Source organism: Pristis pectinata, chromosome 11 (assembly GCF_009764475.1).
Source record: "Pristis pectinata isolate sPriPec2 chromosome 11, sPriPec2.1.pri, whole genome shotgun sequence".
In the NCBI taxonomy this organism is placed as follows: Eukaryota; Metazoa; Chordata; class Chondrichthyes; order Rhinopristiformes; family Pristidae; genus Pristis; species Pristis pectinata.
Window position 1 is genome coordinate 63,460,994 of NC_067415.1, and position 12,379 is coordinate 63,473,372.

The following is a 12,379-nucleotide window of genomic DNA, read 5'->3' on the forward strand; positions in this document are numbered from 1 at the left end:
GATGGAACTGAATGCTACTTGACTTCGTCTGCACCAGTTCACCTGCATCTGTCCATGGCACCATTTCACACTTTTTGGGGAGACGAAGTCTTCATTCTGTCATGTGAAACACAATGCTTATGCTAAGTGGGATAAATTCAAAACAGATCTGATAGCTGAACACTAGTCATCCATGAAGCTCTGTCAACCAGCAGCGGCAGAGATGTACACCACAATGTGCAACTTCATGACCTGGCTTCCTACATCCTGGCATTACTATTGAGCAACTGGAATTTATCCTCATTCAGTGAGGAGCACAGCCATGCAGTCCAGAAGCTGTACCACGCATATCTAAGTGAGGTGCCAACCAGATGTAGCTGCAGTACATGACTTGTATGTGCATTGACAGAGCTAAGTTATTTCACAACCAATAAATCAGATCAAAGTGCTGAAATTCCACCACAACTAGCAGCAGGCAAATAAATAACTTACAGGAAATGGAGACTCCAAGAACGTTCTCATTTTTAAGGATGGTACTGCCAGCATGTGAGGTCAAAGGACAAGTCTAAAGCATTCAATTGTACCTAATACTGGTGAGACCACATATGGAGTACCTTGTGCAGTTTTGTTCCACTTATTTAAGAAAGGCTGTACTGGCATTGGAGGCGGTCCAGAAGAAATTCACTTGGCTAATTTTTGGAATGACAGATTATCTTATCATGTGTTGCTAAAGAAATTAGATCTATATTCTTTGGATTTTAGAAGAATGAGGGATGATATTGAAACATATAATATCCTTGGGGTATGACAAGGTAAGTGTTGAGCTGTTTCAACTACTAGGAGAAACTGGAGTGAGGGGATATTGATACAAGATTAGGGTGCTTTCAGTTAAAACTGAGGAATGTAGGAATTTCTCTAGAATTCTCTGCCCCAGAGAACTGTAGAGGCTAGATCATTAGTATTTAAAGAGCAAGTAGATACATTTTTGAAAGGTCAGGGAATTGAAGTACAGGAGGTCCCCGGGTTATGAACGAGTTCTGTTTTTGAGACTGTTCGTAACCCGATTTTGTATGTAACTCGGAACAGTGTCCGCACATGCGCACTTGGGCCAGGGATCGCGGCCGCGCATGCGCACTTGGGCCAGGGATCGCGGCAGCGCATGGCCCCAGCCACACATACGCACTTGGCCTGAGGTTCCCCGGCCGCATGTGCGCACTTGGCCCAGGGTTGGGCCAAAGAAGGTTTACCGCCGCCGTGGTAGGATCGGCGGCTGGGCCCACTTATGAACCGACCACAAAGGTCGGTCCGTAAGTATGGGCGTTTGTAAGTCGGCCGTTCGTAAGTCGGGGACTTCCTGTACATGAGGAACTTGCACAGAAGAGGAAATGATGCCTGGGGCAGAGCAGCTCTGATTATAACAAATAGCAGGCATGCTTCAGAGATGGAGTGACCTGCTTCAGCTCATATTGTCTTATGTTCATGCCCAAGTTCATCCAGAGAGGGATTGCCATTGAGCAGAAGCTCATTTCAAACAGCCATATAGATCCTGTGGCTGGGAACAAGAGCAGGTCAGAGGGTGGGTATCCTGCAGCAAATGACTTGCCTGATATCCCAGAGGCTCCACAATCTACAAAGCACAAATCAGGAGAGTGACAAATTATTCTCCACATTCTTGAGTGAGTGCAACTCTTCAATGACACTCCAAAAAATCTTGATGCCATCCAGGACAATACAGCTTGCTTAACTGATACCCCACCAATTACCCTAAACATTCATTCTCTTCATCATTGTGCTCAATGGCAGCAATATGTTCCAACTACATTGTAAGGTACTCCAGTAGATCCTTCCAAATCCTCAGTCTCTACTACCAAGAAGCACAAGGGCTATGGGCACATGGGAACACCACCAGCTGCATGTTCCCCTTCAAGTCCTGATCATGGTTATTGAGGACATAATGGCAGGAGTTCCCCAAGGCAGTGTCCTGGGCCCAATCATTCTTCTTTGTTTCTGGGTCTAAATCCTAGATTTCTATCAACAATACTTTGGAACTTCCTTCACTAAAATGACCCTGGGACTTTAGAGTTATACCACACAGAAACAGGCCCTTCAGCCCAACTCTTCCATGCCAACCAAGCTACTTATCTGAGCTAGTCCTATTTGCCTGTGTTTGGTCCGCATCCCTCTAAACCTTTCCTATCCATGTACCTGTCAAAATGTCTTGTAAATTGTACCCACTTTTATAACATCCTGTGGCAGCTTGTTCCATACACCCAGCACACTGTGTGAAAAGCTTACCCCTTAGGTCCCCTTAACATCTTTTCCCTCTCACCTTAAATGTGCCCTCTAGTTTTAAACTCCCCTACTCTGGGGGGGAAAAAGCCAGTGACTATCTACCCTATCTATGCCCATCATGATTTTATAAACTTCTAAGCTCACCTATCAACTTCCTTTGCTCCAGAGAACACCACCCCAGCCTGTCCAGTCTCTCCTTATAACTGAAGCCCTCCAGCCCCAGCAAAATCCTTCTGAATCTTTTCTGCACCCTAATGACATTCCTATATAGTATGGCGACCAGAATTGCCACAATACTCCAAGTGCAGTATCGCCAACATCTTGCACAATTGTAACGTGATGTCCCAACTCTTGTACTCAATGCTCTGACCGATGAAGGCAAGCATCCATGTGCCTTCTTTATCACACTGCCTAACTGTGTTGCCATTTTCAGGGAACTATGTACAGGCAATCCCTGCATTACAATGTTCAGGTTACAGAAATTCACCCTGATGGAATTCACAAGTCAATACCCAAAAATTTGAGATGCAAATAAAATTTGCTCTTACGGAACTAATGTGGGGAGGAAATAAATAAATAACCAAAGATCCAAAGCAACAACAAATTCTGTCAATTTTTATTTTTAGTCACTCAGTAATGTGAGGCAACAAGATTTGGATATAACGTTACTACATCGATTGGATTGGTGGTCACAGCCGAGTCCCTCCTTTGCCACAGTCTCTCCAGTTGGAGAACATGTGAACAGACATCTCAGAGTGCGGTGCTACCGCACTCTTCATCAGTGAGGCATTTTCTCTGGCTTGCTGCATCGTGGGGAACTGCAGTATCCATGGCCAGCTCCTTAAAATAATCCTTTGGTCTTTACTCCACTTCCACTAATTCACTGTGCTTTAACCTATTACCCCTCTGAACTCCTTCTACACCACCTTTTTCCCATGAACCCTCTCCTCGAATCCCACCCGTTTCCCTGGTATCCCCACTTCCTAAACCCTTTCCTAATCCAAGACCCTTGCGCATCAGAGAAAATGCCTCAAGGATAAAATGCACAGCAGTGCTGCCCTCTGAAACTTCTATTCGTGTCCGCAGACTGAGAGGGCATGGCAAGGGAGGGATTTGGCTGTGACTGCCAACCCACTCGAAGCGGTGACATCTGATCCAAATCTTATTGCCCCACAGTATTGAGTGACTCATCATAAAACATTGACAAATGTGTTGTTTCATTTACTCGAGCCTTGTCTATCCTCCAAGTCTAATGTTGGCCTCAGCTGTTACATAATGGCAGTGGGTCACTTTGTTATCACCAGTAAAATGGCTTAATATGAGAGGAAAACATCTATGGAAACATCTTGCTTTATAATAGGAGAAACGGGGGTTGTATTGCAGAAAATCACAATAAGGGCAGTTTTCTAGGAACATAATATCTCTGTAATGTGGGGTTCACCTGTACTTGACCTGTACCCTCTGTTCTCCAACACTCCCAGGGCCCTGTCATTCACTGTGTATATCTTGCCCTTGTCTAACTTCCCAAAATGCTTCACTCACACTTGTCTGAGTTAAGTTCCATCTGCCATTCCTTTGCCCACTTTCCCAGTTGATCTAGATCCTGTTGTAGCCTTAGACAGCCTTCTTCACTGTCCACTATACCATCTACTAATCCTGCCACCTACATTCGTATCCAAATTGCTAAGATAAACATCAGCACTGATCCCAGTGGTACACCACTATTCATAGGCCTGCAATCTGGAAAGCAGCCCTCTGACTCCCAACACAAAGCCAATTTTGTATCCAGTTTGGCCAGCTCACCCTGAATCCTATGTGATCTAACCATCCAGACCAACCTACCATGTGGGAACATGTCAAAGGCTGTGCTAAAGTCCATGTAGACGACGTCTACCACCCTGCATTCATCGATCCTCTTTGTTACCGCTTCAAAGTTTATGAGACCTTTTAATAATGTACACCTTTTCAGGGGTATATAATGATGGGCAGTAAATGTTCGACTGGCCAGCCATGCCAGAACCCAAAATATGAATCTTTTAATGAAGATTGCATTCATTGGATAAAATAAATAAGTTTGTTGAATGACAAGTGAAGGACTTTTTTTGATTGCTTTTCATCCATTGAAATGCTGAGGATAAACGAAAGGCCATGCCTTTCCTGACCTCTACATTTCCCACTGTGCTTTACAGTCAATGAAGTGCTTGTTTTTCTTTTGATGTGGGCGTTACTGAAATTTATCAGCAGGTTCACTGTACTGTGAGATATACTCTTAAGAAGAAAATTACAGGGAAGTTTCTCTGATCTCAGAGATAATTTTGTCTGTGTTGTTTAAAAATAATCAAAAAAATCTTTTTTCCTGAATTCAGTTTTGTTCTTTGTTATATTATTTACTGAAATACTCTAGCAGATACATGTACAAATATTTACAGAATTCACTAACTCTCCTGTTGCTCTGTTTTTTCCTTTAGTCAAATGGTATGAAACAAACTTCCACAACTGGTCAGATGCAGAAAATGCGTTGGCTCCCTTTCCATCATCAGTACTTCGTAAAGAATGCCAGTAATTATAATGTTTTATTTCGATGACAGCAATTCTACCTCAGTAGCAGCTTCAAATGGATCTTTTGACACAGAACAGAAAAGAAATGACTAATGCCAAAGAACTCTAATTTGTAAACAGTTAATTAACCTTTTTCAGATATAAGTGGATTTATTTCATGTGTGGCAATGTTTGAGTATTTAAATCACACGCATTAAGAAACTGGTGATTTGTGGTTTGACTACAGATAAAATAATCATGTAATCTGGTTAAATAATGTTCTTCAGGAAAAGAAACAAACTACCCTTATCGTATAAAGGTTCCTTACACCTAGCCAGTCCCTTATTTCATGCTTGAGTATTAATGCCATTAGGACTAGTGTGAACTGTAATTGCCAGAATTGCCCACATATTTTCATATATTTTTCTTACCATGTAGGAGACCATTCAGTTCATTGAGTCTCTCCCAGCTCTCAGACCCTTCCCCCAGTCACGTAATTCTCTTTCTCTCATGCCCGTCAACTCCCCGCCCCCCACTTAATTCTTTTGCTGTAAAGATACACAGTAACCGATTTACCTGCCAACCAGTCTCAGAGGGAGGAAACTGGAACAGTCAGGGGAAATGCATGTGATCACAGGAAGAATGTACAGATTTCACACAGCACTGGAGATCAGAATTGAACGTGGATCACTGGAGCTGTGCAGCATCAGCTCTACCTGCTCCACCACTTTGCCATCAACTTAGGCAAGAAATGCCATCCTGGCATTTCCACTCAGTTTTTGAAGGCAAAACTTAATGTAGGACTTTATTATTTCCCCAAATATCATTATATAATTGTTTTAGTTGCATTATTTTTGGACAAGGATAACTAACTTGAACATTTAATATTTTATGTGTATTAGCTATTTTATTTTAAATCATCTATCATTTTAAACTGATAGTTATCAAAATAATTTCAAGGAAGTAATTTTTTTTAAATATTTTTCTCTCACAAATATTAAGATGTATGGGTAAAATTTTTATATTCTCGCCTTGCATCTGGCCTTATGTCATCACAAATGAGAAAATCACAATTAGCAACCTGCTCTCAACAGGCCAGATACATTATTGTCACCATAAGGCGAGTCAGAAAATGTATCTTGTCAAATAAGTACCCTGCATTGTTTGGACATTTTGTTTTTACATTTGTTTTTATTCACTACATAGGTGCTGGATCATAGTGTTTTCTCCATTATCAGTCAATAAAATATGCTTGTATTTGTCATTTTTTTCTCTCTTTTACCCATGCACTTTCCTTTTAACAGCACAATAGGTGTTCAACAATGAATGACACAGCAGTTAATATTACTGCCTCAAAGCTCCAGGGACCCAGATTTAATATTGACTTTGGGTGCTGTGTGTGGGTGTTTTTACACATTCTCCCTGTGATGACACACATTTCTTCCAGATGCTCCATTTTCCTCCTGCATCCCAAAGATGTGCTGGTGAGTTAATTGGCTAATATAAATTATCCATTAGTTCAGAAAAGAATCAAAGGGGACATAATGGGATTGGAGAGATGAGTGATAATAAGAGATAGGGCCACAGGGAAATGAGTAAATGGGGAATGGTACCAATGGGTTCGTCATCCACCTGATTGGCAAAGGGCCTCCCTCTGTATCATAAGATGTAGATATGAGAAAGCATAACCTGAATCTTGGTGTCTTATTTTGTCAAATTTAATTCTGTACAATTTATCCACTACAAGATGTTCTAAGATACCATCTTCAGAACAAGAAACAGAGTTAACATTTTAAGTTGAAGACCCTTCATCAAAATTCTTCAACCTGAAATGTTAATCTTTTTCTCTTTCCACAGATGTTTATGTTCTAGTACATTTGGAACCCTGTTCCGAAGTTAGGTGCAGACAGAAAGACGGAGAATGTGCCTTACATAATCTATTAAGTTGTTTGTCTGCATCCACTTGGCTGTTTGAGAAAGGGTAATTAAGATTTCTTTTACTTTTATCTCAATCCAGAAGGAGCCGGTTTGCTGGACCAGAACGTTATACATCTCCTACTTATCTTCCACTCCCCCAGCTTAAGTTTTAATGTATAGTTGAGCCAATTTTAGCAAATTCCTAGCTTTATGATGAGCTTTGGATCAATGCTTGTGTATTCTAAGTATACTGGTTTCTTTAGCCAATTTTTTTGATAAATGTACTGACCTTTTTATCTACGCAAATAAAATATTTTAGAGAATATTTTAATGGTAATGATAGTAGGTAAAAAGGTATATTTGTATAATGCAGACCACTTACAACACTGAAGGAGTTCATTGAGTCCTACTTTGAGTCCTTACTGGCACTGTAAGAGCAAGTTAGCTAGTCCCAGTTTCCTGCCTGCCCTCTTCCCCCATGGCTACGCAAATTCTTTGCTTTCAAATACTAGACACGCTGCAATTGAACTCTTTCTCCCTCTACCCCTAGCGCTGCATTCCAGACCCTAGCCAATTGCTAGATCAAAATGTTTGCCTCATGTTAGTTTTGGTTCTTTTGGCAATCATCTTCATTCTATATGCCATGATTCATGATCACTCTGCAGTGTTAACAGTTTCTTTACAGCTACCTTTTGTCATGACTTAAATATTTAGAACCATATTTCCTTACTACAAGGTCATTCAGCCCATGCATCTGTGCCAGCTCTTTGATCTTTGTATCCTCTCTAGCCACAGGCAAGGCCCTGGAGGTCTGGCGAGTAGCTAATGATGTTCCTTTGTTCAAATAGGGAAAAACGGAAAATCCTGGAAATTATAGACTGATGAGTCTCACGTCAGTTGTAAGGAAGCTATTGGAGAGAATTCTTAGGGATAGGATTTGCGTGCATTTGGAAAAGGCTGGCCTGATTAAGGACAGTCAGCGTGGTTTTGTGCGGGGCAGGTCATTGTTACTGACTTGATTGAGATTATTGAGAAGGTAATTAAGCTGATTGATGAGGGTAGGGCAGTGGATGTTGTCGACAAGGATTTTATTAAGGCATTTGACAAGGTCCCTTATGGTCGGCTGATTCAGAGATTAAGATGCATGGTAGTGGTGGAAGGGTGTTATTCTGAAATGCAGTCCATGTACAGTGGTGTTCCACAGAGATCAGTGCTGGAACCTCGGTCGTTTGTGATATACTGTATATAAATGACTTAGATGAAAATGTAGATGGGTGGGATAGTAAATTTGCAGATGACAAAGATTGGTGGTGGTGTGGACAGTAAAGAAAGTTGACAAATGATACAACAGGATATAGGTCAGTTACAGATATGGGTGGAGACATGGCATTTGGAGTTTAATCTGGGCAAGTGTGAGGTGTTGCACTTCGGGAGGTCAACTGTAAGGAAATTATACAGTTAATGGCAGGACCCTTAACAGCATTGATGTACAGAGGGACCTTGTAGTCCAAGTCCATAGCTCCCTGAAAGTGGCCACACAAGTAAATAGGGTGGTAAAGAAGGCGTATGGCATGCTTGCCTTCATTGGTCGGGATATTCAATGTAGGAGTCAGGAAGTAATGTTGCAGCTATATAAAACTTTGTTAGGCCACACTTGGAGTATAGTGTGTAATTCTGGTCACCCTATTACAGGAAGGATACAGGGGCTTTGGAAAGGGTACAGAAGAAGTTTACCAGGATACTGCCTGGATTAGAGGGTATGATCTATAAGGAGAGGTTGGACAAACTTGAGTTGTTTTCTCTGGAACATTGGAGGCTGAGGGGAAAATGACAAAATTCTGAGAGGCATAGATAGGGCAAACAGAATCTTTCTCCCAGGGTGGAAATGTCAAGAACTAAAGGACCTGCATTTAAGGTGAGAGGTGGAAAGTTTAAAGGAGATGTGAGGGACAAGTTTTTTTTTGCACAGAGAGTGGTAGGTGTCTAGAACGGGCTATCAGGGGTAGTGGTGGAAGCAGATGCGGCGGTGGCATTAAGAAGTTTTAGACAGGCACATGGAGGGATATGAGTCATGAGCGGGCAGAAGAGATTTAGTTTAATTTGGCATCATGTTCGGCATAGACATCTTGGGCCAAAGGGACTGTTCCTGTATTATACTGTCCTATGTTCTAAAAGTAAGAACTCAACAGGATTAACATATGAATCTGTTTTTCCATTCCATATTTCCTTACAACAATGGAGGAGACCATTTCAGCATATCAAACCTATGCCAGCTCAAAAACAATCCCATTACCACTCTAATTTTTCCTTTACTCTTATTCTCCCCATATTTCCTTCAACTCCCCCCACTTAACTCTACACCAGGGGCAATTTGGAGTAGCCCTACCGATCTGCACATCTTTGGGATGTGGGAGGAAATCAGAGCATACGGAGGAAACATACATGGTCATAAATAGAATGTGCAAACTCCACACACAGATACCAGAGTGAAACTGGGTCACTGCACTGCCCAGATTTGTAATGTGATTTGTTTTAAATGAACTGGATCCATGTTAACTTCTGAATACATCTCAGAGTTCTCAGAATAAGGAGGGTTAAATCTAGAAGGCCCCTCCATCACCACCTCACACCCCATGTTACAAGTCTTTTCAATGAATAGTTTCTATATTCCTCAGTTTGACAAATGTTTGCTGTCTGAATCACAAGATCACCCTTCACTACTGGCTCTCTGTTCTGCACCTAAACAACTATTGTTTATAATTTTCATGCTTTCCTCAGATTTCACAACTGTATTTAATTCAAGGCACATGAGCATTGGATTGAATTGCTGACATTTATTTTAAATTAGTTTAAACTAATATGGCAGGGGGATGGAAATCCTTGCAGAAAGACAGGGAAGCAAAACAGAGACCAGAGCAAAAGTTAGAAAAGAGAAAAGTAAGAGTGGAGTAAGGAAAAATCAAACGCAAAGGACACAAAGGTTACTAGATTCTAAAAGCACAATGAGTTTAAGGGCACTTTATCTGAATACCCGTGGTATTCGAAACAGGGTCAGTGAACTTGTGGCACAAATCAGTACAAAAGGGTATGATTTAGTGGCCATTACAGAAACGTGGTGGTAGGCTGCAGATGAGTGGGAATTAAATATCCAAGGGTATCAGATAATACGGAAGGATAGGCAGGAAGGGAAGGGAGGCGGGGTAGTGCTCTTAATTAAGAACAAGATCAGGGCAATAGAAACAATATAAGATCTAGGGAGCAGAATGTTGAATCCATCTGGGTAGAGATTAGGAATAGTAAAGGGAAAAAATCACTGGTGGGAGTTGTCTATAGGCCACCGAATAATAACATTACAGTGGCACAGGCAATAAACCAATAAATATTTGATGCATTTAAGAATGGAACGGCAGTTGTCATGGGGGACTTTAAATTCCACAAAGATTGGGTGAATCAAGTTGGTCAAGGCAATCTTGAGGAGGACTTCATAGAATGCATCCGTGATAGTTTTCTTGAACAGCATGTTAGTGAACCTATGCTATCTTAGATCTGGTCCTGTGCAATGAGACAGGTAAAATTAACGATCTTGTAGTTAGGGATTCTCTTGGAAATAGTGATCATAGCATGATTGAATTTCTCAAACAAACGGAGGGTGCAATAGCTCGATCTAAAACTAGTGTATTATGGCTAAACAAGGGAGACTACAATGGGATGAGGGAGAAGTTGGCTAGCGTGAACTGGAAACACAGTCTATATGGTGGAACAGTTGAGGAACAGTGGAAGACTTTCAAAGAGATTTTACATGGTGCTAAACAGAAGTATATTTCAGTTAAAAGCAAGGACAGTAAGGGTGGGGAGAGCCAGTCTTGGACAACTAAGGAAATAAAAGAAGGCATTAAGCTAAAAGCTCATGCATACAAAGTCACCAAGAGTAGTGGGAAATTGGAAGATTGGGAAAACTTTAAAAAGCACAAAGAATCACTAAGCAAGCATTAAGGAAAGGGAAAGTAAAGTATGAAAATAAATAAATAAACATAGTTTAAAATTTTTATAAATAAATAAAAGGGAAAAGGGTGGTTAAAGTGAACATAGGTCCCTTGGAAGATGAGAAGGGGGAATTAATATTGGGTAACGTGGAAATGGCCGAGGTGTTGAACGACTATTTTGCGTCGGTCTTCACAGTGGAGGATTCATCTAATATACTAAAGAGAGATGTTATGGATGCAGTGGGAGGTGAGGACCTCAATGCAATCGCCGTCACTGAAGAAGTACTGATGAGCAAACCAGTGGGCCTAAAGGTAGATAAGTCCGCTAGTCCTGATGGGATGCATCTCAGGGTACTGAAAGAAATGATGGAAGTTATAGTAGAGGCATTTGTGATAATTTACCAAAATTCTCTGGACTCTGGGCAAGTCCTGGCGGATTGGAAGACAGCAAACGTCACGCCATAGTTTAAAAAAGGATGTAGGCAAAAGGCAGGTAACTATAGGCCAGTTAGCTTAATGTCTGTGGTCAGGAAAATGCTTGAAACTATCATTAAGGAAGAAATAGACATCTGGATAGAAGTGGTTCCATCAGGCAGGCACAGCATGGATTCAGGGAGGGCAGGTCCTGTTTGACAAACTTACTGGAGTTCTATGAGGAGATAATAAGCACAGTGGATAAAGGGGAACAGATGGATGTTGTATACTTGGATTTCCAGAAGGTGTTTGATAAAATGCCACAATAAAGACTTATGCATAAGATAAGGATGCATGGAGTTTGGGGTAACGTATTAGCATCGATAGAGGATTGGTTAACCAATAGAAGGCAGAGAGTTGGGATAAATGGGTGTTTCTCTGGTTGGCAATCAGTGGTGAGTGGGGTGCCATAGGGGTCGGTGTTGGGCCTACAGCTGTTCACGATATACATTAACGCTTTGGAAGAGGAGACCGACTGTAGTGTATCTAATTTTGCTGATGACACTAAATTGAGTGGAAAAGCAAATTATGCAGAGGATGCAGAGAGTCTGCAGAGATATATAGATAGGTTAAGTGAGTGGGCAAGGGACTACAATGTTGGTAAATGTGAGGCCATCCACTTTGGAAGGAAAAATAAAAGATCAGATTATTATTTAAATAGTGAAAGATTGCAGCATGCTGTTGTGCAGAGGGACTTGGGAGTGCTTGTGCATGAATCACAAAAGGTTGGTTTGCAGGTGGAACAAGTTATCAAGAAGGCAAATGGAATGTTGGCCTTCATTGCTAGAGGGATTGAATTTAAGAGCAGCAAGGTTGTGCTGCAACTGTACAGGGTACTGGTGAGGCTACACTTGGAGTACTGCATGCAGTTCTGGTCTCCTTACTTGAGGAAAGATGTACTGGCTTTGGAGGCGGTGCAGAGGAGGTTCACCAGGTTGATTCTGGACATGAGGGGATTAGCCTATGAGGAGAGATTGAGTTAACTGGGACCATACTCGCTGGAATTCAGAAGAATGAGAGGGGATCTAATAGAAACATATATAATTATGAAAGAGAATAATTAAGATAGAGGCAGAAAGGTTGTTTCCACTGGTAGGTGAGACTAGAACTAGGGGACATAACCTCAAGATTCAGGGGAATAGATTTAAGACAGATGAGGAGAAACTGCTTTTCCCAGAGAGAACCATAGAACCATA

At 41.4% G+C, this 12,379-nt stretch overlaps 1 protein-coding gene across 1 annotated transcript in view; it reads left to right on the forward strand.

Moving 5' to 3' along the window:
• LOC127576220 (dTDP-D-glucose 4,6-dehydratase-like) overlaps positions 1 to 7,013 on the forward strand; it is a 60,219-nt gene extending 53,206 nt beyond the window's left edge. The window contains exons 13-14 of the mRNA XM_052026654.1: positions 4,740 to 4,830; positions 6,827 to 7,013. Coding sequence (XP_051882614.1) covers positions 4,740 to 4,830; positions 6,827 to 6,899 — 164 coding nt within the window. The 3' untranslated portion in view covers positions 6,900 to 7,013. The remainder of the gene's footprint in view (positions 1 to 4,739; positions 4,831 to 6,826) is intronic.
• Positions 7,014 to 12,379: the final 5,366 nt, after the last annotated feature.